General features: G+C 42.7%; 1 protein-coding gene across 6 annotated transcripts in view; it reads left to right on the top strand.

Moving 5' to 3' along the window:
- cbfa2t3 (CBFA2/RUNX1 partner transcriptional co-repressor 3) overlaps nt 1-27,500 on the top strand; it is a 97,298-nt gene that overhangs the window by 36,953 nt on the left and 32,845 nt on the right. For 5 of the 6 annotated variants that reach the window (XR_005129653.1, XM_017722263.2, XM_037534603.1 and 2 more), the window contains 3 exons: nt 17,809-17,955; nt 24,348-24,589; nt 26,515-26,604. Coding sequence is in view for 5 of the 6 variants with exons in the window: in XM_017722263.2 (XP_017577752.1) it covers nt 17,809-17,955; nt 24,348-24,589; nt 26,515-26,604 (479 nt within the window). In the remaining variant the exon portion in view is untranslated. Of the gene's footprint in view, nt 1-17,349; nt 17,496-17,808; nt 17,956-24,347; nt 24,590-26,514; nt 26,605-27,500 lie in introns of those variants that run through there. The other variant, XM_017722265.2, reaches the window with a different exon arrangement.

The following is a 27,500-nucleotide window of genomic DNA, read 5'->3' as shown; positions in this document are numbered from 1 at the left end:
AACTTACTGACTCACAGTGGTGGTGATAGGAACCAGAGGTCTACAAACACAAACATAGCCATTTTATTTACTGTTCAAAACACTGGTGACACCAGTGACGGTGACTCCAGTGACGGTGACACCAGTGACGGTGACTCCAGTGACGGTGACTCCAGTGACGGTGACTCCAGTGACGGTGACTCCAGTGACGGTGACACCAGTGACGGTGACTCCAGTGACTTTCTGGTTAAAACTGAGGATTTTGTAAACTGGCTGACTTGTTGGCTGATCAGGTGACCTTGTATGTATGTACTGTTTAAAATCTGTAATAAAAATGATAATTTGGCATTATTTTGACAAACTTTTAATTACCCAGCCATTAAGAACAAAACACAGGTGACACATAGAAGTTATGAGCTGCCTGATCAACAAAATTATTAATAAATGAATGAAATATAGTGAGCGAGTGTGACTCGCCTTCTCACGCCTTGAGACGCTTCCTCTCTGATGAGCGTCGACCCGAAGACACAGTTTAACAGAGCTGAAAACACTGTGTTAAAGTGTCACATAAGAGTCCTAATAGCACCAACATGTAACCAGTGTATTTTTATAATAAAACACATATTTTTGAAATGTAGTATAAAATTGGTTGTAAAGGTAAACATAAATCTGTTGTATGCAAATTTAAGAGTTAAACCTCTTAAAAATATTGTTTTATACTAAAAATGATTTCTCAAATGTTGAAAATTGGTTTTGTGATGCACTGTTTTATATATAAAGAGCGACGATGAAACAGGATAAAAAAATAAAAAATCTGAGAAATCATAACAGAAAAGTGTTATGTGATGACTTATGGAGCTGTGCCTAATATTTTGAGCATCTTTTTAAGCCCTGCAACCTTTTTGACATGGTTGTCCACTCCAAACAGAGATGGACCCAGGTGTAATATTGACCATGTTAAAACATTTGGGGACTATTTAGCCTCACAACACCCTGCATTTACCTCTCTGCCATGAATTGATTTAGAAAATTAGTTTAAGGCCAAAACTTTATCTCAGAACTTTTGTAAAACCATCAGGCATCAGGCAGCATATTCATAACCATTGTATGCATTAACTTTCAGTTGTCCGGTTCCCATCAACACCACTCTGAACAGTTCTGACTGAGGTTTCTCTGCAGAGTTTCACATCCACTCTGAATGACTTTGGTGGTTGGTGTAGGTTAGTGGGGTACCACCTCTGCAGTCTACGCTGTAGACTGGGATTCAATCCCTGCCTGGGTAAACACCCTATACTGCACCAATAAGGGTCCCTGGGCAAGACGCCTAACACCACCTTCGCCTACCTGTGTAAAATGATCAAACTGTAAGTCGCTCTGGATAAGAGCGTCTGCCCAGTGTTAATGTGAACTTCTTAAACAGTTAATCATGCAGCAATTTTGAAAAAATGCTGGAATTCCCCTTTAACGCTACCCTGTTTAATTTCCCAGAGTGGTTCTTACGCCGCAGATGTTCTCGGTTTCAAGAAACGGGGCCTTTTTTCAGCTGGGAAGGCCAGCCCCAGTGCACTGTGGGCCCTGGATGGGTCTCCGAGCTTGTCCATGTCCTACTATACTGCTGTTTGACACATGTGCACGACCCCGGCATTCTTTCTCACACACATCTGTGCACATGGGCCGTCTCGGACGCCCTCTCTCACACACAGACGTGCTCTCTGGGGTCTGTTCAACTTTTGATTAAAAAGGCATTTATTGTTATCTGGATGTTTGTTTTCGCTGAGCATATTTGCTCAGCTGAAGATGGTCTGCCCAGGCTCACGGACGGTCAGTCGAGAGCGAGACGGCGTGTTGCTGACCTGTAACAGACAGAGACGGCGCTGAAGCAGCTGGAGAGAAGCGGTGGCTTCAGGAGGCAGCGTGGTGGCCGTCGGCTGGCTGAGCACTTCTGCCATAGATTTACATACGTAGATGCTTGCGTTGGGTTCAGCCAGGCACGTCAACGCTGCTGCCACTTTGGAGAGGTCAACATCACTGCTGGACTGCATGCAGTACCATTACAGAGCCACAGTCTAAGAAACATACTGTCCAAAATTTTACTATTTCAAGAATATTGAACTCAGAAAGTGGGATATGATTACGTAATGGAGGGAACGCAGCAGTCCACGCTCGTGGTTGTCTGCGCATCGTTTGTGTGGCGTTTATATGTAGATATATGGGGTTGGTGAGGCACCGAGAACCTGTCGACGTGATTGTTTTTCCTCTAGTTTTATATTAAACTTCATTCATTTTAATAGTCTATTCAGGGAGTCTTGATGTTATTTCTTTACAGTGACAGTGCTTTGTTATAGCGTTCCTCAATCCATGTGGATGACCATAATAGATTGACGTTAGCACCTTCTCACATGAAGCTGAAGTCAACAACTTATTTGCCAGCTTCTTGTTTGAATTTTCCCGTTTCACCTTAAATAGTGCGGCGGTCGCCTTATGGTTCTTGAAGCTGCACCATGTAAGGTGGAGCGGGAAAACTCAAACAAAATGAGGGGGGGGGGTGTTTTATTTTTATATGTATTGAGATTAGAAGTGATTCACACATTGATGGATTTGCTGATGTGTTTGAGTGTGTTTGTGTTTCTCTCACTAAACTCGGTTTTTAACGTCAGGAGCCGACAACACTTTCCTGCGGGGTCTGGACGGCTAATTAGCATGACCTGTTATTAAAGGATCAGCTGTGTTACCACAAACACAAAACTAATGGTCCTTCATTACTGTAAACATCAGTGATAACAGACTGAAAGAGGAGAGAAGTCACCCCCTTCTCCTAAATGTAGTCGCTCAGCCAGGACATGTTGGGTGTCTGAAGTTTGCTTCTTTAGTTTTAGCACTGGAGCTACGAGGCTAACGCAGCTAACAAGCACTCAAAGCGAATAGACACCTGTTAGCGTGCCTGAATCAGCATGTTCTTGCCTTAAAGTGTGTTGAGTTGGTAACTGATCTCAGACAGATTTGCTTTTGTGGGCTCTGACTCTGTTTGACACTGTTATGCAGCAATCATAAACTTTTATGTCGGATTTGATTTCTGTACAGCCAAATTGGTCACTGGGCTAAATGAATGTGAGACGCACTAGCGTCTTTGTCTGTTAGCCAAAATCGTGACATAAACAGGTTAATTTGCTTATTAACGGGCCAAATTGGCATTTAAAGTTTTTAAATGAAAATCAGTGGCATATTTTAGTAACATGAATCAAATAAAGGACAGTGCTCCATGTAAAGTGACTGGTTATTTGGCAAAAGATATATATGTATACACACACACACACATATATATATATATATATATATGACAAAAAACAGTTTTCAGTTTTTGACATAGTTTGAAAACACCTGCTGCCTTTTACGTTGTGTGGAAATTTCATGATGAACGGACAAAAAACAACAGCCTTAAATGACTTGGAAAATCGTCTGGTTCCATTGACTTACATTAAAAGTAAAGCACGTTTTTTCTTTTCCTGTAAAGTTACCATTTTGGAGATACAAGGTTTTGTTCTGACAGCATATATATATATATATATATACACACATACATCCATTTGGAAATGGAAAAATGTTTTATTACTCTAATAAATGTGCCATTAATCTTAATATAACTTGGATATGGTTTCTACATGTTAAGGCCTCACTCAATATAAATGATGAAAAAATGAATTTCTCAAAACCGCTTTATAGCGTGTTTTGCATGGAAACCCCTCAATTATGCAACAACATTTGTACTAAAGCATTCAAATATAGCAGCTGCTTCACATTACTGCCCTCATAACATTACAGCACAGATCAGCCAGCATGAAAATAATAAATTGGCCTTTTGCCAATCACGTGTTTGGAGCAAAAGTCAATTCCATGCTGCTTCCGATCATGTATCCCCAGTACATAGATCCAAAAGTTTGGGCGCCCCTGGTCAAATAGCATGTGTTCTTTATTTTACTAAGTGAAAAAAAGTTAACACATTATTTGCCGAGGGGTGTAAGAATATATATATATATATATATATATATATATATATATATATATATATATATATATATATATATACAGTGCCCTCCATAATTATTGGCACCCCTGGTTAAGATGTGTCAAAAGCCTTAAAATAAATTCAGTTTTTATTGTGGAAACATACTGTCACACTGAAAATTGTAGAAAAATGTAACCTTTAACTCAAGTAGAGTTTTAGGGGGAAAATAAAATCCCTGACTAAGAAATAATTTTTCTTCATAAAATCACCTGTTCCACAATTATTGGCACCCCTAACAATTCTTAGGAAATAAATGTAATTAAAGAATTTCTGTCACTTCTACAGTAGTTTACGAAGTTAATCAAAGTATGTAGGAACATTTAATTAGCAATTCACAACTTCCTGTTTCCCTGGGGTATAATTATGACGTGACACAGAGGCCATTTCTCTTCAACATGGGAAAGACAAAGGAACATAGCATTCAAGTAAGGCAGATGTGTGTTGACCTTCACAGGTCAGGCAATGGCTACAAGAAAATAGCCACTCACCTACACCTGTCCGTATCTACTGTCAGAGGAATTATTAAGAAGTTTAAAACAACTGGAACAGTGGTAAACAAGTCTGGACGAGGACGCAAGTTTATTTTGCCACCACGCACAGTGAGGAGGATGATAAGAGAAATAAAAAGTTCTCCAAAGCTCACTGTTACGGAACTGCAACAAATGGTAGCATCTTGGGGTCACGAAGTCTCCAAAACAACCATCAGACGCTATCTACACGCCAACAAGCTGTTTGGGAGGCATGCACGGAAAAAAACTTTTCTCACTCACAATCATAAACGTAAACGTTTGGAGTTTGCTAAGCAGTACTGGGACTTCAACTGGGACCGTGTGCTTTGGTCAGATGAAACAAAGATAGAGCTTTTTGGCAACAAATGCTGTAAGTGGGTCTGGCGTAACACAAGAGCTGAGTATGCAGAAAAGCACCTCATGCCCACTGTGAAATACGGGGGAGGATCAGTGATGCTGTGGGCCTGCTTTTCTTCCAAAGGCCCAGGGAACCTTGTTAGGGTGCATGGCATCATGAATGCTTTGAAATACCAGGACATTTTAAAACAAAATCTGGTGGCTTCTGCCCGAAAGCTGAAGATGGGTCGTCACTGGGTCTTTCAGCAAGATAATGACCCTAAACATATGGCAAGATCTACACAGAAATGGTTGACCACACACAGAATCAAGCTCCTCCCATGGCCATCTCAGTCCCCAGACCTTAATCCCATTGAAAACCTGTGGGGTGAGCTGAAGAGGAGAGTGCAGAGGAGAGGACCCAGGTCGCTGGATGATTTAGAGAGATTGTGCAAAGAGGAATGGTCGAAGATACCTCTTTCTGTGTTCTCCCATCTTGTGAAACATTATAGGAGAAGATTAGGTGCTGTTTTGTTGGCAAAGGGGGGTTGTACAAAGTATTAACATCAGGGGTGCTAATAATTGTGGCACACATTATTTGATGTTAAACAATTATTTCTTAATGTGGGATTTTTTTCCTACTGAATAAATGCACTTGAGATAAAGGTTGGATTTTGCTCTTTTTTCCATCGTGGTCCTATATTATTTAAAAAAACCCTCAATTTATTAGAAGCTAAAGAACACATCTTAACCAGGGGTGCCAATAATTATGGAGGGCACTGTATATATATAACACTAAGATCACTAAACCAGCGGAATGATCGAGGACATAACGCCTCTTAAGCTAGCTGAACAAACAGATAAACGTTAGGTCTTCCACATTGCTGTTTTGTATTCGGCGTTTTTGTGTGTTTAGCTGACCTACAGCTGCACAAATACCGAATATTTTCTTGCTGGGATCACTATTTGTTGAAAAATGTGAATATCTGAATAGCAAGAATGATTACAATACTCATCCTTAGAATGATAGTAATGGGGTCTTGGGTGTAATCCAGGCCCAGGGGCTGGTGCATGACCCCTCTGGCTGGCCAAAAGCATCCGTACTGCCCCGTCCCAGCCAGAAAGAGTGCTGGAGAGAGGATGTAGGAGGTGGAGGAGTGGAGGACGGGTGGATGGATGGGTTTTAGGGCTGGGGGGTTGGATGGATGGGCTTGGGGGTTGCCGGTGTCAGGGTACGGAGGGCCTGGGGTCCTGCTGTTCTGATGTGCAGCGCTGTGTGTGTGTGTTTGTGTGGCATGATGGGGAGCAGATGTGGAAAGGCAGGCGGTCGGGCACGGTGCCAGAGCAGCTGGGAGAAATTAAAAACAACAGCATTCCTGGAGACTAGGGGAATTACAGAGAGAGAGAGAGAGGGGGTGGGGAGGTGGAGGGAGGGGGACGGAAGGGAGTGCATATGGAGGGATTGAGAGAAAAGACAGCGAGAGAAGGAGAAAGAAAGAGAGGCTGGGGAAGCTTCCTTTGTGTCTGTGAGGATGTCAGTGGTAGCCTAGCGTACAGGGACAGAGGGAGCGAGTGGCAGAGTCTATATGTATTGGAGCTGCATGATATATCGATTGTTAAGCGTCATTGTGATGTTGGCCTTTAAATTAGTGATAATTACTGATATCACAGAGTGCCGCAGTATGTAAATGAGCTGTCTAACCAAGCTGATACGTTTAATCTGCAACAAGAAACTGACACTAAAAAGTCGCTTCTCATTCTCCAGCTTCTTGTGCGAATTGTCCCGTTCCACCTTAACTGGTGCAGCAGTTACGTTCTGCCGCCTCAGGCACCATTTAAGGTGGAACAGGAACATTCAAACAAGAAGCTGGTGAATGAGAAGCGACTTCGGCCTCGTTAAAAAGCAAACGTTGAGAGACTTTTTACAAGAAACTGTTCTACTTTTGTGGAAGAGTTTCCTGCTGGAGAAGCAAGAAAAGCGGCTCTAGCTGAGCTAAAGCTTAAAGCAGGGCAAAGTAAGTCTGCGTTATCGCTGATATTATACTTCTAATCCTCTACTGGCACATCAGCACATACAGAGACATATTAACAGCCAAGGTGGTAAAATGTTGTGTCTCCCAATGTGGTTTGATTTTTGTTGAAAGGACAAAGAGGCTCTTCTCAACATTTGGGCTGCCGGTCCCTGGAATGCACTAAAATCACAGGACTCGTTTTTTGTCTGTGTTCATGCAGCCCAAACACATGCCCACCGCCTGTTTAAAGCCTTGTCATTACACGATGGTTTCTTTGTGTTTGTTGCTCCAGTGAAAGCACATGTCTGCCTGCCTATAAAGGCCCCAGAAATAGCGGGTGAATTACAAACCGGAGCGCAAGCTCAGGGCACCAGTTCTGCAACTGGTTGTGGCGAATGTCGGACGCCGGGTTGTTTTTAGCCATCAAAATAGCTATGGGTTTTCTCCACAGCGGCTCAGACATGTGGAGAGACGGCCGGTGGCAGCGTAACATCATTACAGAGGAATTACACGCATCTGTAGGAGGTCCATTAAAAACGCATTGTATCCTGAGCAGATCTATTTGGCTTATTGATCTCTCAGTGTGACGTCTCTTTAGGAGCGTGTGTGTATGCGACTGTAGGCCTGTGTGTGACGGTGTGTGAGAGTGTCAGATCATCTCTGGCTCTCAAGGCAGGTGAGTGTTCGTTTTTCTATGTTTTCAGGACAGTGAAGTCCTGATTTTGTAGGAAATGCCAACTACAAATGGACCCGACTTCAAAGGTAACGCTCCATTTGCTGTGGTTACTGAGTTTAAGATTAGGGTCAGGTTCAGGGTTTAGACTTTTTCACATTACACATAGATATCTGCATATCGTGACTGCCGGGCAAATCCCATTTTTCATTTTTTGACATAACTTGAAATGCCAGCTGCCCTTTACATTGCGTCAACATTGAATGATAAATGGAGGTACATAATAATAATAACAATAATAATAATAATAGAATTTATATAGCACTCTTCATGTCGGTGGCAGCTCAAAGTGCTTACACTTACCAGTAATACAAGAAATTATGAGTATTAATTTAGAGTCATATAAAAAATGCCACAGACCAATATTACTGTTTATCCTTATTACCTATGTATATATAAAATACGTATCGCTGCTCTCGGCACAAAACCTCGCATCTCCATTTCTGTCATTTTTCAGTTTTTGGCGTAATTTAAAAATGCATGTTGACCTTTACATGTGCTGAAATTTCATGATGAATGGACTGAAAGAAAAGGCCCAAAATGACTTGACGTCTGGTTCCATTGACTTACATTAAAAGTAAAGCATGTTTTTCCCTTCACCTGTAAAGTTACCATTTTCGATATACATTTTGTTATGACAGCAGCGAAACGGAACCTATTATTATTATTACATATAGGCAATTACATATGCAAAAGTTTAGGTACATCCAGTCAGATGAACTGTGTTTGTTAAACTCCTCTACAGAGAACACACTTCTGCACATCATGCACAATAACTGTTGTGCTGAATTTAACATAGTGAGGGGGAAAGAAGGATAAAATGTGGCCTGTAAAATTACGGCACATTCTGCGTTTTATGTTTAGGTTTTTTATGTGTTAAACTCAGAAATTGTGGTCAACATTAGCAGAAAGAAGATGTGTTCTCTGTAGAGGATGTGTTCAATTATTTTCACTTAGAAGATCAATAAAATGTGTAACTTGAGGTGGTCAAAGGTGAGGTGGTTTTGCATGTGACTGTACAACTGCTGTTGGAGCAAAACCTTGTATCTCAGTTTTTGTTGTTTTTTTGACATGATTTGAAAACGTTGTGTGTAAATTTCATGGTGAATGGACTAACAGAAATGACCCAGAATGGCTTAGAAAGATGTCCGGTTCCATTGACTTGCATTAAAAGTAAAGTAGGTTTTTGACTTCTCGTGTAAAGTTACCATTTTGGAGATAATGGCGATATACACATATGGGACATGATAAACCCTGCGCACTGATACTGTACATAAACGTGTGTGTGTGTGTGTGTGTGTGTGTGCGTGGTTGGTTGGGTCAGTTCCTGTCTGGTTTGTGGAATAAGTGGATGCATGTTTACGGAAGCTCTAAGACACTACAGTCAGATGTTTAGCTCAGTTTGATTGACAGCTTTGTCCAGATGCTCAAACTGTCTGGAGAGAGAGTGATTCTCAGCTGAACTGCTTAAGATCCCCCCCCACTTCTCTCTCTCTCGCTCTCTCTCTCTCTCTCTCTCTCTCTCTCGTTGTCTCGTTTTCTCTCACGGTGTGAGTTTTCCTGTCCTTGGTCACAATAGGAGCACAGATGGTCACAGATGGGGGCTCGTACGCTGTGGACTTTCTAATGTATTAAAAGTAAAATCCATCTCTCTCTCTCTCTCTCTCTCTCTCTCTCTCTCCCCCTCTCTCTCTCTGTCTGTATTCTGCCTCGTCCTTTAGCTGGTCAGATTAAACAGCTGTCTGTAATCCCACGATGGCTGTAGAGAGCACAGGACACTCTCTCTCTCTTTCTCCATCTTTTTCACTCCTCTCTCAGCTTTCTCTTTTCTCTTCCTCGCTTCCTTGTTCTCTCTCTCTCTCTCTCTCTCTCTCTCTCTGTCTCTCTCTCTCTCTCTCTGTCTCTCTCTCTGTCTCTCTCTCTGTCTCTCTCTCTCTCTCTCTCCATCCCTTGGGAGATCACGGGCCCCTCAGCCAGGCCTCGGCCACTCCCCGAATCCCCTGGGAAAGCGTGCAGCAGTTGCCATGTGGAGACGAACGGGGGCTTTGGGGGGAGGGGGTGGTGCGCTTTCCCCAAGGAGTAAATTAAGAGCACTGATTAAGGGCTGTTTTTCAGACAGGACACTGTACAGCGTCAGTCACACACAGAGAACCAGAGGAGCTGTCAGGGTCTGATCAGGATCTAATTCAGGATCTATCAGCTAAACCAGGTCTGCTCTGAACTTCACCGGACAGGCCAACTCAGATTTGATGATTCAGTAAACCTTGAACTTAATGAGACGACAAATGAATATCATTCACATGAGATTAAACACTAAGGATGAAAACCTCTGACCTCACAGTTTAGTTCTGGTATGATTCTGTAAGAAATGACTGGAATTACTCAGTGATTTGATTTGATTTGATTGGATTATTTGGCATTATTTAGAATTATCTTTAGAATTACTTTACATTTGACGTTGTAAAAACAGCCAGACTTTAGGCCAAAAGCAGGTGCACATTAAATATTAATATTAAAGATTAAATATGATTATAATAGATTCTAATGTTCCACTTTTGATGCAGTTCTATGCCTCCATCAAACATATAACCTTTAAACATTAGCTGGTGACCTCAATATGTACATGTGGACTTCATTGTGTGGAGATCCAGTTTGGGGCTTGACTGGGTGACAGATGGGCAGAGAGGGTGGGTGTCCGAGGCGTTTGACTCTACCTGCCTACATTTGGCCATGGCACAGCAAACACCCCCCCCCCCCCCACCCCCATCACAAACCCACCCCCCAAAAAAACACAAGCGCTGCACACTGGCCCCCTGGCTATTTTTGTCAGCAGGGGCATTAACACTAACACCTTGTTATGTTTATTGCCCAGGGGCACCGGTCAAGTTTTTAATGAATACACTGCTAACGGCTGTCCTGGGCACCACAGTCCCCAGAGTAGAGGCTCGAGGAGCAAAGCAGGACAGCTTGGCACCATCAGCTTATCTCTGGCTTAATCTCTGATACTGTGGTTCAGCCGAAGACCTGTTAGTCTTAAAAGCTGCTGAAAGAAGTCACATGGAGATGGAACAGGCCTGGACACTGAGGTGATTTCAGGGCTCCTCCTGCAAGCTTGAAGATTATAGTTAGGTGCCTTTTGCAGGACATGCTAACTCTGAATACCAAATCATACTGAAGTCAATAAACAAAATCATACTCCACCATTACATCTATTATATGACACCAACATTCTGCATCAAACATCATCATTCTCCATCAAGCACCAGCATTCAAACACCAGCATTCTTTATCAAACACCTCCATCAGACACCACCATTGTCCAACAATCATTCTCCATCAAACACCAGCATTGTCCAGCAAAGACCATCATTCTCCATCAAACACCACCATTGTCCAACAATCATTCTCCATCAAACACCAGCATTGTCCAGCAAAGACCATCATTCTCCATCAAACACCAGCATTGTCCAACAATCATTATCCATCAAACACCAGCATTGTCCAACAATCATTCTCCATCAAACACCAGCATTGTCCAACAATCATTCTCCATCAAACACCAGCATTGTCCAGCAAAGAACATCATTCTCCATCAAACACTGCCATTGTCTAATACCATCATTTTCCATCAAACACCAGCATTGTCCAGCAAAGACCATCATTCTCCATCAAACACCACCATTGTCCAACAATAATTTTCCATCAAACACCAGCATTGTCCAACAATCATTATCCATCAAACACCAGCATTGTCCAGCAAAGAACATCATTCTCCATCAAACACTGCCATTGTCCAATACTATCATTTTCCATCAAACACCAGCATTGTCCAGCAAAGACCATCATTCTCCATCAAACACTGCCATTGTCCAATACTATCATTTTCCATCAAACACCATCATTCAGACACCAGCATTCTTCATCAAACACCTACATTCTCCACCAAACATTATTCTTCTCCAACAAACACCAACATTCTACAACAAACATCATCATTTTCCAACAAATACCAGAATTTTCTATCAATCTATAACAAATACCATCATTCTCCATCAACAAAACCACCCCATAATACTCTATAATGTTTATATGATACGAGCAGAAATTTGATTGAATTAGGTATTGGCCAGTAGGTTCATCAATTCCAGTGTCACTGTCAAAAGAATACCTAAGGATGCCCAAAGATATTGGATTCGTATCAGTATCAGTCGATTATTGCTATGAAAAATGTTTTGGGCGGTTTAGATTTGGCAGATATTTTAAACATTTTTAATGTATTCTGGGCATTTAGGTGATGTTTAGATGACATTTAGGTGATGTTGGTGATGTTGGGCTGCACAGGTATTTACATCAACAGATATGTAAATAAAAAATATCAGATATTGGCAATAATAGTTGGCATCTCAGTGCATCGCCACGAAATCTCATAACTTCTCCTGTAAAGGTATTGATATGAGGGTTATCTGGTAACACTTGATTTAGCCATGCCATAAACACTATGGCAGATGTTATATCCTGTAATAAGTTGTCATGACAGTTTATGTCACGCAATATAACAGTTTACTTTTCGCATTTCAGGTAATTGTCACTACACATGTTGCAATGTTTTATGTCTTCACAGCAAACTAGATTTACAAAACTAGAAACTAGTTCGCATAAACTATCATGACATCTGTGTAATCTTATAGCAGGTACAATAGAAATCGATCTATAGAAATTGTTAAAGAAAGTTACATTCCAGGAATGCTGATGGATGATTTTTGGCAGATTTTTAGTAGCCTTTGTTAATCTGAAGCTCATACTATGTGGGCTGAATGAACACAGGGAATAAATAGCACATTTCGAGTACTTTCTATTGGTCAAATGTGCAATATTAAACAAAATGATTTGTTCTTTATTGGGGAAAACTGGCCAAATTTGATTCTTTTCCATTTTAAATCAGTTTCCTGTTCCGAACAGGCACCCTTGTTTTCGGTCTCAGAAGCCAGACTTTGGAGAGTTTGGTGTTTTTCACCACAAAACCAAGTGCCGCCTACCTTTGGACTGACATGACCAATCATATCCTGCTGTTTTGGCTTGGAATGTAAGTGGGGGTGCTTGTGAAAATCCCACGCATATATTGTGCTCTGAAAGCCTAATGTTTCGTCACAGTGTCCAGTGCAGGCAGCTGTTCAACTGTTGTTGATTAGAGCTTTGTTTCCGGTCCGAATGACAAGATATCCAATGTCCAATAGGAAAAATAGGGGCCAGCTTTGTGTGCTAAAGATATGCTCCATTTAAATGGAGGCGGAGCATCTGAGGCTGAGACTAGTCACACTCTGACCACAGAGCTGGACGACTCAGCATGGCTAAGTAGCAACTCTGGACCACCAGCACCTATAAGAGTGTAGAGCGCCCCCCACCCGCCGACCAGCCTTTGTACCCCGTCACCCTGCTGCAGCTGTTGTCCCTGTAAGGTCGAGCACCAATTATCTGCCTGTTAGTGGTTTGGCTGTGACCCCGTGCGTTTGGTTATTTTTGCACTTGACAGTTCTACTGATAGGAGAGCAGGGCTGTGAGCTGATGGAGGTTTGAGGGGGGCGAGAGGGGGTGTCCTCTGAACATGGTCACTGCCAACCGGGCCGAGCGCGTGTGTGTGTGTGTTTTTGCGGGGGGCCTAGCTGACCCGGTGGAAGGTGACAGGCGAATGGAGCAGAGACAAGAGGCGCCGGAGAGAGCCTGCTGCTCAACACATGCTCACACACACGCACAAATAGACACACAAACACACACACACACACAATCACAATCGGACACACACATGACGTGACTGCCGGTTGTCGATAGTGTCCTAATTCGCTGATAGAGACCCTCTATCGCGGCGGCGGATCAAGGTTAAATGTCAGAAAAACAGAAATGCAGCTTCACAGTTCTTACAACCACTAACAAGCAGTACCAAGTTCACTTCCTCACCTCTTCAGCACGTCTTCAGAAACACGCAGCTCGGCACAGCAGTTCGTTTTATACCCAGAATGCTCTGCAGCTACTAATACACTACAAACAGCTCTCAAAATAAACTCACAACATCCACAAGAACTCTGTCAGTCACCGCACAATCACCTAAGGGTGCCTATACACTAGAGCAGGGTTTCTCAACCTGTGGGCCGCAGGCCACCAGTGGGCCATGACGCACCTTCGAGTGGTCCGTGGGCCTGTACTCAGGGGGAGACAGATGTTCGTAGTGGGCCAGTAGAGATGTATTCATAAAATCGCAGTCACAGGCTAATTAAACGTCATTTGTTTGAGACAATACCGGCACAGGGTGCAGTGCAGGGTTAGCTAGAGATGAGGAGGTTCCTCAGGGTGTTTCTCCTGCCTTGTTTGGTGCAGATCCGTCAAACTTTTTTCTGTAGTTCGCTCTGTTTTGATGTGTGTGAACACTCCACCCGTATTAGGGCCAGCAACAGACGCCGGTTCGGCAAAACCCATGGGTCTCAATCTGCTTCCAACTTGAACCCTGTTGAGTTCACTGCTGATGCGACGCATTTTATGATCAAACGAGGGGAATTCATCAGTAGAGCTGCATCTCCTCTTCTTCTAGTGGCAGATCAGCACTTTACTGTTAGCACAATCTGCCTGTTAACCTCAGACTCTCATTGCTCTGATATCGTTCCTACAGCTCCAGCTGCTGTTAGAAACGACAGACGAGCCTTAAAACAATAGCGAATATCTGCGTTTGGTTTTTGGATGATCATCAGCGACCTGAGGGTCGGGATCGTTATTATTATCGTTGACTGTGACGACGCTAAAAGGCCACTGAGCGGAGTGGGTTTATTTCAAATGAGGTGCTAAAATCCTCAAAACTATAGTGTAAAAAAATGAAGGGGCCGTATACTTTACAGTAACAAACAGGTGGGCTTTGGGTTGGAAAATATTGAGAACCCCTGCAATAGAGAACACTATATAAAGGACAGTATGCATTTCTAAATTATGTCAAAAAAGTGAAAAAAGACAAGAATTATTCACTCTGGTTTGTGATGTATTGAATGTGTTTATGATTCTTTGGTTAATCATGTAAAAATATATCATTGCAACACAAAAACATTAAAAAGCAAGCAATAAAAACCCTGAATGCTTCACAGAATTCAGCAAAGAAAGTAAAAAAATCACAGTCGCAGATACAGCGAGTGCCTCCGCTACCTGGTCTGTAATCTGTCCTCATGTTTTTATTGGCCCTAAACCTTATTTCCACTCCTGCTTACACACAGTGTTGGGTCCACAATGGACAGTCCATTGTGAACAAAATAACTTCAGAAGTAGATATTTTAGCTGAATAGCAGCTTGATTTTCTCCTCTTTCTCTCAAAGATGAAAGCTTTAAGTGCTGCTTATCTGATGGGGGCAGTTTTGGTGTTTACCAGCTCTTCCAGGTGGTTGTTAAGAGCCCCATTTTCTCTGTAGCTTTTAAGCTCCTTATTTTATTTTATTTTGTATATTAGCATATAAAGATGTAGATAAATGTGCACAGTGCTGAACAAACAGACACACAAACATATTTGCGTAAGCCCCATCAGCACTTGCTTGGGCACAAACATTTAAAAATGTACGCCCTTATATAATCTGAAACCTCAGAGGATCTGCTGTGCGTGTAGCTCTTATAGCTGCCTCCAGTTCCATCCCGTCCGCGTCCTCCTGCCACTCTGGACAGTCTCAACCTGTTTATTCACGCCACACACATACATATGGGATCTCTCTCTTTATGAGCTCTGATCGAGACGCCATCTGTGTAAATATTCCTCCTTTTATGAGTTTTAAACCTGCCTCCCTCCGGCGCTCCTCTGAATGTGAGTGGTGTACAGTGACCGGGGGCAAGCGCGCATGTTTTGACTGGATTAATGTGCTGTCTGATGACAGACTTTGGGAGAGATACTCTTTCAGTAACTGGACTAGCACTAAATGCTTCAGCAGATGGTCCTGATGGCACCTGACTGGTGTCAGCAAGGTGAGTGAGGAAGTGTTGCCTTGTTTGGTTCTGGATGGGAGGGGAGAGGAAAAGAGAGATGAGGAGAGGAGAGGAGAAGAGTGGAGAGGAGAGAAGAGGAGACGAAAACGAGAGGAGAGGAGAAGGGGGGGGGGGGGTACCAGAGAAGAGGAGAGGAGTGGAGAGGAGAGAGGAGGAAAGGAGAGGAGAGTAGAGGGGGGAGAGGGAGAGAAGAGGGAGAAGATACCAGAGAAGAGGAGAGGAGCGGAGAGGAGAGAGGAGGAAAGGAGAGGAGAGTAGAGGGGGGAGAGGGAGAGAAGAGGGAGAAGATACCAGAGAAGAGGAGAGGAGCGGAGAGGAGAGAGGAGGAAAGGAGAGGAGAGTAGAGGGGGGAGAGGGAGAGAAGAGGGAGAAGATACCAGAGAAGAGGAGAGGAGCGGAGAGGAGAGAGGAGGAAAGGAGAGGAGAGTAGAGGGGGGAGAGGGAGAGAAGAGGGAGAAGATACCAGAGAAGAGGAGAGGAGTGGAGAGGAGAGGAGATGAAAACGAGAGGAGAGGAGGCGGGGAGAAGAGGGAGAAGATACCAGAGAAGAGGAGAGGAGAGAGGAGAAAAGAGGAGGAGAGTAGAGGGGGAGGTGAGGGGGAGAAAAGGGAGAAGATACCAAAGAAGAGGAGAGGAGCGGAGAGGAGAGAGGAGGAAAGGAGAGGAGAGTAGAGGGGGGAGGAGAGGGAGCGAAGAGGGAGAAGATACCAGAGAAGAGGAGAGGGAGGAGAGAACAGTAGAGCATAGCAGTGGAGAGGAAAGGAGAGGGGAGGAGAGGATACCAGAGGAGAAAGAAGAGGAGGGTAGAAGAGAGGATGCCAGAGGAGGAGAGTAGAGTGTAGAGCTCAGTAATATTGACAAAGCTCTGTGATGATGGTAGAGAGTAGAGCTCTATGATGACAGTAAAGCTCTTTGATGGTAGTAAGTGGTGCAGCTCTGTGATAGAGCTAGGAGCTCTGTGATGTGGTAGACCTCTGTAACAGTGATAGAGTTGAGTGATAGAGGTAAAGCTCTTTGGCAGTAATAGATGGTGGAGCTCTATGATGTTGGTGGCCCCCCATGATAGAGCTACAGCTGGTAGAGCTCTATGATGGTGGTAGAGCAGTGTAATGGAGGCAGAGCTATGTGATGGAGGTAAAGCTCTGATTAGTAGAGGGTGGACCTCTATAAAGAAGCTAGAGCTCTGTGATTGTGCTAGAGCTCTGTGATGGTGGTGGACTTCTGTGATGCTTCTAGAGTCGTGTGATGGAGGTAAAGCCATAGCTCTATGATGGAGGTAAAGCTCTTTGCTGGTAGTAGGTGGTAGAGTTGATAGAGCTAGAGCTCTGTGATGGTGCTAGAACTCAATAATGGTGCTAGAGCTCTATGATGGTGGTAGAGGTCTACGATGATGGTAGAGTTCTATGATGATTGCAGAGCTCTGTGATCGCAGTAGAGCTGTGATGGAGGTAAAGCTCTATGATGGACAGCAGCAGATCCAGCTGCACTTGTCACTGACAGTCAATCCCCTTTCCATCCGCAGGTCGGCGGGGGGGGGGGGGGGGGGTCTCAGACAGGGTAGTTGTGTGTGTGTGTAGGGCACTGATGGGGATGTCAGAACTTGCAGGGGGCAGCGGTGGGGTCCCGTCAGCAGCAGCTGAGCAGGAGAACAGGTGGTCCTAGATGTTTCCAACAGAAGGGATACTGGATTTACTCCCAGAGCGCAAGCCCCTTTACACACTCAGTGTATCTGTCCTACAAGGACTGCACGGCTCTAAAGCTATCAAACAGATTATGGCTCCGTGTGAATAGATATCTATTAGTGCAATGCCGAAACAAGAGGGCATTGACATCTATGTTCCTGTGTGAGCTGCTCGGTGGAGGTGAGTGAAAGAAGCAGGAATAGTAGAAGCAGTGAAAGTTTTTTTTTTTCCGGATGGTTTGAGTCGTCCATAAAAGCTGTTCCTCGCTGATTATCAACGCCAGCATGCAGGAGAACAGCAATCATGCTTTTTTGTGCATGAACTTAGTGTTAAATCAATGTACATTTATATGCGTGTGTGTGTGTGTGTGTGTGACTGCTGTCATTTCTGTGGAAAAATGACAATTCTGCCATTTCCAGGTTTACTAAGATGTGCACGAGTGTGTGTTGATGTTTTGTTCTAATCCTCTTCTTTTTACTGTCCTCCTGTGTAGGTAGTGCTGAACCGAAGGTTGGAACAATGCCAGATTCACCAGCTGATGTCAAAACACAGCCCAGGTCGACTCCGCCCACAATGCCACCTCCACCACCTGCCGTAAGCCACGCAGCCAATCGCAACGCTTCGTTCACCCCAACAACCAGTAAGTGCTTTTCTTGAACTGTTGCACTTTAAATGTGAAAATATTATTATTACTGTTGTTATTATTATTATTACTGTTGTTATTATTATTATTGCGTGCATGTATATGGAACCGGGTCCAGTCATGGATTAAATAAAACAATCAAGCCAAACTTGAATTCAACTCATGCAGCTATGCAGTTTTTTACTTTTGATCTTAAATATTGAGTTGAACTGCCTACACTCTTAAAAAACATGGTTCTTTAAGGGTTCTTTAGCACAGACAATAGTTCTCTATAGAACCATGAACACCCAAAGAACCATTTACATGCTTGAACAGTTGCATTGTGAAATTGTTGTTCAGATTGATGGAGAATGTGTTGTATATGGTTATATATGGACTAAAAAGGGTTCTTCTATTGTGTACAAACTTGACATCATACCAATAGCAGAACCCATTTTGGTGCTATCTAGACATTTTCAAAAAGGTGCTATATAGAACCACATACAGCACGTTCTCCATCAATCTGAAGAACAGTTTCACCATGCAAAGAACCATTTAAGCACGCTGGTGGTACTTTGAGTGTTCCTGGTTCTGTATAGAACTACCGTCCTTAGTAAAGAACCCTTGAAGAACGTCTTTTTTCAGAGTGTGAAGAATAGCTGACCTGGGCTGAAATATGAGTACGAAAACAAAGCTGAGAATAATATTTCACGTTCAGTACCCTGGTTCTATTTTAGTACATGTCCATATGACAAGGAACGTTAATCTTTCGTTCAGTTTTCAGGAATATTTTTGCAGAATTTAGGTTTTATGTCGTATTTTTGTATTGATGTCAAACGTGAATTATTCAGTTATTTGTGCCATAAAGCCACACAATTCCTTGACAACTAAAACCCTGTTTTATAGGCTTTTTTGAAAATGGGCTTCTGTTATTTACTTCAAACGTTTTTGAGTAAGGACAGTTGTGTGATTCACATCAACCTAAAGAAATCAGAGTCCTTTAAGAAGCACCGTGCTCCTCTGACCGAGATACGAATCACTTTTCACAAAACACTGTTATTATGTCTTACGTTATTGTTCATTTGTGTTACGTCACATGTTAAATAATGTTCTAACACAGTTACTACTGAGATAAATAGTTTTAAACATTTTTATGACTGGCCAACTTTTGCGCAGAACTCAGTCATATGCAAACGTTCGGATGCCGAGTGGTCAAATGACGTTTTCTTGATTTTCTAAGTGAAAATAAGTTACACGTGCTCTACAGAGAACACACTCCTGCACATTTTAATACACAATTGCTGTTCATTTGCAGAACTGTTATTTTTTAATATGGTAAACTCAGCAAAAAAAGACATTTTGCAGTAAAATTTACAGAAAAAAGTTTTCCATGTAGACAATGTGTTTACTTATTTTCATTTAGAAAATGAACAAAACCTGTCATACGACTGGGGGTGTTCAAGCTTTTACACGTGGCTGCATCCAGTCACCTACCCTGGGGATTGTGGACACAACAATAAGTCATCAGTGTTGCGCCAAGTGGAGTTTATCCACTTACATCTTGCATCAATCATAACTGCTAAATGTGCAAATCCTTCTGAAAGTGATGTGAAGTGAGCAAGTGTGTGGAACATGGTTTTGTGGTACATTCATGGTAAATACCAGAAATTGGGTTCGGAAGTTGGCTTCATTTGTCAAGGGTGAACTGCAGTAAAGACTTTGTGAAGGTACTGAGCTCTCGGTAATGGTGGTGTGTAAGTATGTGTGCTAGAGCAGGACTGGGATAGAAGGCAGATGAGGATGCGAGCTGAATAGATAAAGTCTCATTTTGCTGCTTCAGCACCTTCACTCTGCAGAACACACAAACTCTTAATGCCAGCACAGGGCAGCATTCATCCACACTGCCCTTGAAGATCAGTATGAGTGCATGTGAGAGAGTATAAACCATCAGAGGAGGCCTCACGATCACTGTGAAGTAAAAAAAATAACCTCTGTGGTTTTTAAGTTTGGGTTGTAAGCAAAATAGTTGTTTTTGTAAGTTGTTCAGGATGATTTCTTTGTGATGTCTAGGTAGATACATCCAGGTGAGCTCTCCCATTTACCAGGCCTTCAGAAGCTGGACAGAAGGCCCTAGATTAACTACCAACAAAATTCGGAACCAATTAAGTTCACCAGACTAGTCACCTGTCACCAGAAAGTACCTAATAGCATGTAATACCTCTAACAGGACAAATATCAGCTGCAATTCGATTTGGCCTGGACCAGATGAACTTCTAGATATCAATGTTCAACCACTCTTGCATTAAAGAATTGCGTAGCTCGGACAGATTTCTTGGATGCCTTTTCTGGCGTCTTACTCATTTTGATTTGCCACTGCTGGTCGACCCATATGACCATAGAATTCAGTACACCTGCAAATTCAGTTACTTCCTTCACGCTGTGGCCTTTGGCCGCCCAAACACAATCACTCCTTTTTGCCAATCATTAATCTCTAATGCCAGTCATCTGCTTTGCGACCAGTTTCCATACATCGAACGAGACATACTCTGCACTGTACCACCTTTTCTCAATCTATGAATCCCGCCTCACACCCGGAGGTATAGCATTATCATCAAGGTGTTTTTCTCAGTCATGCCGAACTGATGACCTGGCTGTAATAGTCAGGAGTCGCCACACGAGTAGGTGCAGTATGTACATATGCAAAAGTTTAAGCACCCCCAGTCAAATGACATGTTTTGTTGGTTTTCTATGTGAAAATAAGTACAAATCTTCTCCAGAGAACATATTTTGTTTATATGCTGAGTTTTAAATATTGGAGAAAAAAAAACATAAAATGTGGCGTGTACAAAAGTTACGTTAAATATGTCAAACTCATCAAATAAATAGAAATTAGCTCTAAATTGATCAGAAAAGTGCCATATTTCAATGTGTTCCCTGGAGAGGATGTGTTACTATATCTATACTATATATAACAAATACATGGCATTTGACCAGGGGCACCCAAACTTTTACATATGGCTGTATATATATATATGTGTGTGTGTGTGCGTGTGTGTGTGTGTTTTCATGGAATTGTCAGTGTGTGCTAAGCGCTGGCAGTGTGTGGTTTGTTTACCGGCCCCACTGAAGCGTGGGGTATCTGTGAGCTGGGCACATCTCTCTACCCTATATAGCAATGGCAGACCATGTTGTTTCACCTGTTGTGCTTCTCCGCTCACCACTAAAAGCAGAGCACAAGTGCAGAGTCACATGGTAAAAGTCACATGTGTCCAGCCTGGAACGGAGAGATTAAAGGAGGGGGAGAAATGAAAGAACCCGCGTTCCGCAACATGAATCCACACACTCACGCACACACACGGTCACAGCAGTGCGAACATGCCACTGATCCAAGCACCAAGTGGCTCCGAGCCTTGAGCTTACGCAAAATAACACAAGCTGTCACACATATTCAGTCGTTCAGTGACCCCAACAGCAGTGGCCTAGCACACGAAGTAACATGCAGAGTAGTCTGTGCTGTAAGTCCGTTGCTGTGTTCCAATGGTGTCTTAATCACTATTCCCTACATTGAGAACTATAGGGAACAGAAATGGTCCACTGATGACTATTAGTCCCCTAAACACTGCTCCCTACATTGGAACACTATAGAACATTATTATAGAGAACAGAATAGTCCCCTAAACACTGCTCCCTACATTGGAACAGTATAGAACATTATTATAGAGAACAGAATAGCCCCCTAAACACTGTTCCCTACATTGGAACACTATAGAACATTATTATAGAGAACAGAATAGTCCCCTAAACACTGCTCCCTACATTGGAACAGTATAGAACATTATTATAGAGAACAGAATAGCCCCCTAAACACTGCTCCCTACATTGGAACAGTATAGAACATTATTATAGAGAACAGAATAGCCCCCTAAACACTGCTCCCTACATTGGAACACTATAGAACATTATTATAGAGAACAGAATAGCCCCCTAAACACTGTTCCCTACAATGGAACACTATAGAACATTATTATAGAGAACAGAATAGCCCCCTAAACACTGCTCCCTACATTGGAACACTATAGAACATTATTATAGAGAACAGAATAGCCCCCTAAACACTGTTCCCTACAATGGAACACTATAGAACATTATTATAGAGAACAGAATAGCCCCCTAAACACTGTTCCCTACATTGGAACACTATAGAACATTATTATAGAGAAGTGAATAGCCCCCTAAACACTGCTCCCTACATTGGAACAGTATAGAACATTATTATAGAGAACAGAATAGCCCCCTAAACACTGCTCCCTACATTGGAACACTATAGAACATTATTATAGAGAACAGAATAGTCCCCTAAACACTGCTCCCTACATTGGAACAGTATAGAACATTATTATAGAGAACAGAATAGCCCCCTAAACACTGTTCCCTACATTGGAACACTATAGAACATTATTATAGAGAACAGAATAGTCCCCTAAACACTGCTCCCTACATTGGAACAGTATAGAACATTATTATAGAGAACAGAATAGCCCCCTAAACACTGTTCCCTACATTGGAACACTATAGAACATTATTATAGAGAACAGAATAGTCCCCTAAACACTGCTCCCTACATTGGAACACTATAGAACATTATTATAGAGAACAGAATAGCCCCCTAAACACTGTTCCCTACATTGGAACACTATAGAACATTATTATAGAGAACAGAATAGTCCCCTAAACACTGCTCCCTACATTGGAACACTATAGAACATTATTATAGAGAAGAGAATAGCCCCCTAAACACTGCTCCCTACATTGGAACAGTATAGAACATTATTATAGAGAACAGAATAGCCCCCTAAACACTGCTCCCTACATTGGAACACTATAGAACATTATTATAGAGAACAGAATAGTCCCCTAAACACTGCTCCCTACATTGGAACACTATAGAACATTATTATAGAGAAGAGAATAGCCCCCTAAACACTGCTCCCTACATTGGAACACTATAGAACATTATTATAGAGAAGAGAATAGCCCCCTAAACACTATTAGAGAGAACAGTAGTCCCCTAATCACCGTTCCCTACACAGTGCATTATGGTTATACTATGTCTGCTAGAGTACAGAATTTGTGTATTTTTTTGGGACAAAGCCCAGAATAGTGCACTATATAGTGAATAAGCCATAGTTCTTAGACACATCACAAAATAATGCACTACACAGTGAATAGGCCATAGCTTCAGTCATCACTCAAAGTAGTGCACTATATAGTGAATAAGGCTTAGATTTGGACGTGACCCATAACTCTCTGTCGCCCTGCTTCCATCATGTTTGTTTTTTAGCCTCCTTGTCTGAAGCCCGTAACGTAACACAAGGTGTTTTCTTGCGAGGGGAGCCGGGATGGAGGGATGAGACGGTGGGGTAAAGAAATAAGGGCAGCAGGGCTTGACGGAGGGGTGCAGGGGCTTCTGGACCCTAAATCTGCAAATCTGCGCTCAGCTGGTGGACATGTGCGCGGCCCCGATTTAGCCACACACCTGCTGGAGGAAGACGAGTAACTCTGGCCGCCGAGCTATTTTAAACCCCTCTTTAACAAGTTCCTCTTATAGTTGTGTCCTAGTGAGTGAGTGGGCGAGTGACAGAGAGTGACAGACCAGCTGGGCGAAGTGTGTATGTGCTCTGCCTTCACTCCAGGCTTCGCAACAGCTTGGCCAAAAATCAAATTTGAACCGTTTCCCCTTTTACCCCAAGTGTAGTCGATCAGCTGAGGCGTGTTTGGTGTCTGAAGGTTGCTTCTTTATGTTTGCACTGGAGCTACGAGGCTAAAGTAGTAGTAATGTGAAACAATCTTTGCAGATAAACATGACTGAGACTTCACAGTGGTGGTGATAGGAACCAGGAGTGACAACGTCTGCAACACAGATAGACCAATTTTATAAACAAGCAGTAAAGCTACATGAACTTTCATGTGATAGTAATAGGCGTAAAATAGTGAGAAATCAGAAAAGAAGTACTTTTGAGTACTTTTCTGCCTCTCAGTGGGCTGCATGTACCTCTCAATCAGGAAAGTATTTTTAAAAGTCTGTATTTTATCAGGCAGTGAATTCATAACCCTTTCATGTAATTACTTTCCGTGAGGGGGCTTTTAGAGGACGTCTGGTTCCCATCACTGCCACTCTGAAAAATTCAGTTTCCCTAGAAAGGAGCATTTCACACCAAACCGCTCTGAATGGCAATTTTCTGCATAATTAAAAGGTTAAGGTCAAGTTGATGAATATAGGGGGTCTCCTAATTAAGCTCTTGGATCCCCTGAATGTCTCAAAATCTTAATTCTGGGGGTCCCTGAGATTCACGATGTTTCAGTGTCTGTAAAGGAAGAATAGATGCTCAAACACTTGTGTCTGTCTGCAGTGTTGAACGGCAGCAGTCACTCCCCCACCGCGCTGAACGGAGCTCCCTCCACCCCAAATGGCTTCAGTAACGGTCCGGCCAGCTCGTCCACCGGCTCTCTGCCCACTCAGCAGCTGCCCCCGGCCTGCGGCGCCCGGCAGCTCTGCAAACTCAAACGCTTCCTGACCACACTGCAGCAGTTCGGCAACGACATCTCGCCCGAAATCGGAGAGCGCGTCCGCAGCCTGGTGCTCGGCCTGGTGGTGAGTGGCTTTGCTCAGTTCACAGCACGGGGACCAGACAGTCTGGAGCTGTGGCTTGTGTGGTCAAAGCAAACGGACAGAAACTGTGCACAGGACTTGGCAGACAAATGCCATATTTATCCTCTGTAGAGGAGGTGTTCACTTATTTTCACTGAGAAAAACAACAAAACACGTTCAGCTGGAGTTTCTTTTGCATACATCCATGTATACAGTGGTGCTTGAAAATGTGTGAACACTTCAGAATTTTCTATATATCTGCATGAACTTCGTCGGATTTTCAGACGTTCTAACAGCAGATAAAGAGAACCAAATTTAACAAAGGAGGCAAAATTTGGAGAGCGTGACAGTGGTCTTCACTTTCCTCCCTTTCTGTCTGACTGTGGTAGGTGGAGCCCAAACTCTTTAGAGATGCTCTTATAGCAGAGTGATGAGCATCAACATGCTCTTCTTCTGAGGTCCTCAGAAAGCTCCTTTGTTTGTGCCGTTATACACTTCCACAAGCGTGTGTTGTGAAGATCACACTGTGATAGATCCCCATTCTTTAAATTAAACAGGGTGGTCAGTCACGCCTGATCAGCTGCAATTGAGTCTAATTTCACCTTCAAATTATCTGCTAATCCTAAAGGTTCACATCCGTACCGCTCACAGATCTTAATATCATTTACCTCAAGAAAGAAATGACCAAGAATAATATTTTTGTCTCATTTGTTAAATTTGGTTCTCTTTATTTACTATTAGGATTTGTGTGCAAATGTTCTCTGTGTTCTCTCTCTATTCTTTCTGGGTCTCTCTCTCTTTTCTCTGTTCTCTATTCTTTCTGGGTCTCTCTCTCTTTTCTCTGTTCTCTATTCTTTCTGGGTCTCTCTCTCTTTTCTCTGTTCTCTATTCTTTCTGGGTCTCTCTCTCTTTTCTCTGTTCTCTATTCTTTCTGGGTCTCTCTCTCTTTTCTCTCTGTTCTCTCTATTCTTTCTGGGTCTATCTCTCTTTTCTCTCTCTATTCTTTCTGGGTCTCTCTTTTTTCTCTCTGTCTCTCTGTTATTTCTTTCTCTGTTCTCTCTCTGGCTCTCTCTCTTCTCTCTGTCTCTCTATTCTCTGTCTCTCCTCTCTCTCTGTCTCTCTTCTCTCTGTCTCTCTATTCTCTGTTCTCTCTGTCTCTCTTTTCTCTCTGTCTCTCTCTCTCTCTCTCTCTCTGTGTGTGTCTCTATCTCTCTGTCTCTCTCTGTTCTCTCTGTCTCTCTCTTCTCTCTGTGTTTCTCTCTGTCTCTCTCTTCTCTCTGTCTCTCTGTTCTCTCTGTTCTCTCTCTGTCTCTTTCTCTCTCTTGTCTCTGTCTCTCTCTGGCTCTCTCTATTCTCTGTCTCTCTCTGTTCTCTCTCTGTCTCTCTCTTTTCTCTCTGTTTCTCTCTCTTCTCTCTCTTTTCTCTCTCTGTCTCTCTTCTCTCTCTGTTCTCTCTCTGTCTCTTTCTCTTATCTCTCTGTCTCTCTCTTCTCTCTGTTCTCTCTCTGTCTCTTTCTCTTATCTCTCTGTCTCTCTCTTCTCTCTCTCTTCTCTCTCTCTCTCTTTCTGTTATCTCTGTCTCTCTTCTCTCTCTGTCTCTCTTCTCTCTCTGTTCTCTCTGTCTCTCTGTTATCTCTCTGTCTCTCTTTCTGTTATCTCTGTCTCTCTTCTCTCTCTGTCTCTCTTCTCTCTCTGTTCTCTCTGCCTCTCTGTTATCTCTCTGTCTCTCTCTGTTCTCTCTCGGTCTCTGTCTCTTCTCTCTCGGTCTCTGTCTCTTCTCTCTCTGTCTCTTTCTCTTCTCTCTCTGTTTCTCTCTTCCCTCTCTGTCTCTCTCTTCTCTCTCTGTCTCTTTCTCTTCCCTCTCTGTCCCTCTCTTTGTGCCGTGATCTGTTCTTGGTGTTAAATCGATGTCTCTGTCTCTCTTATCAGAACTCCACTCTCACTATAGAAGAATTCCACTCCAAACTTCAGGAGGCCACCAACTTTCCTCTGCGCCCCTTCGTCATTCCGTTCCTCAAGGTGAGAGCACATAAACAAGCCGAGCACGTACTCACAAACACACGGGCGGCCGTGCCACTTTCACGCTAGCACGCGGGCCGTGCCTGCAGCACAGATTACAGCACAGCTCTGCCGCCTACAGAGGACAAGGAGATGAACTTAAGATTAGTACCGAGAGAGTACCGGGTCACTAGCCTGAGATACACCAAAACAACTGGTCAAAAGTCATTTGTGTTTCTCCAGTTGTTTTACATAAAGAACTGGGCAAATTTAAGAGCTTTAAGGGTTTTACGGGTTAATTTGATAACATTAGAGACTCAAAATGACATACCTTCATTTATGCTTGCAATTTGTTCATGTATTAATCTTATTAATCTTAATAGATGTGTGATTCATCAACTATTATGACACCACTATATAAAATGTAGTTTAGTAATATATATGTTTAATGGGTTAACCAGTTCATTTGTGCTTTCATCTTTTCTCTTGTTGCTAAATTTCCAAACACAGTTTTACATATACGGTCGAATGCAAAAGTTTGGGCACCCCTGGACAAATGATGTGTCGCTGATTTTCTGAGTAAAAGGAGAATGAACAACTCTACAGGGAATTCTACGGTTTAATGCACAGTCACTGTTTACTTGCTGAATGTAAAATAATGGAAAAAGAATTCAATGGAAAATGTGGCCTCTTTTATTTCGGCAAATAAACAGAAGTTATGCACTAAAATGTCATATTAAGTTTGTTCCCTCCAGACGATGTGTGATTATTTTCACTCAGAATGGCAACAAAATATGTAATTTGACCGAGAGTTCAGACTTTTATATATTACAAATATGTCAGAGTGTCAGATATTATGGTTTGCATTAATAATGCAATAAAAATATGCATTATGTGATGGATATAATCATCTATAT

The sequence above is a fragment of the Pygocentrus nattereri genome, chromosome 25, assembly GCF_015220715.1.
Source record: "Pygocentrus nattereri isolate fPygNat1 chromosome 25, fPygNat1.pri, whole genome shotgun sequence".
NCBI classification, from domain to species: Eukaryota; Metazoa; Chordata; class Actinopteri; order Characiformes; family Serrasalmidae; genus Pygocentrus; species Pygocentrus nattereri.
This window is presented reverse-complemented; position numbering and strand designations above follow the sequence as displayed.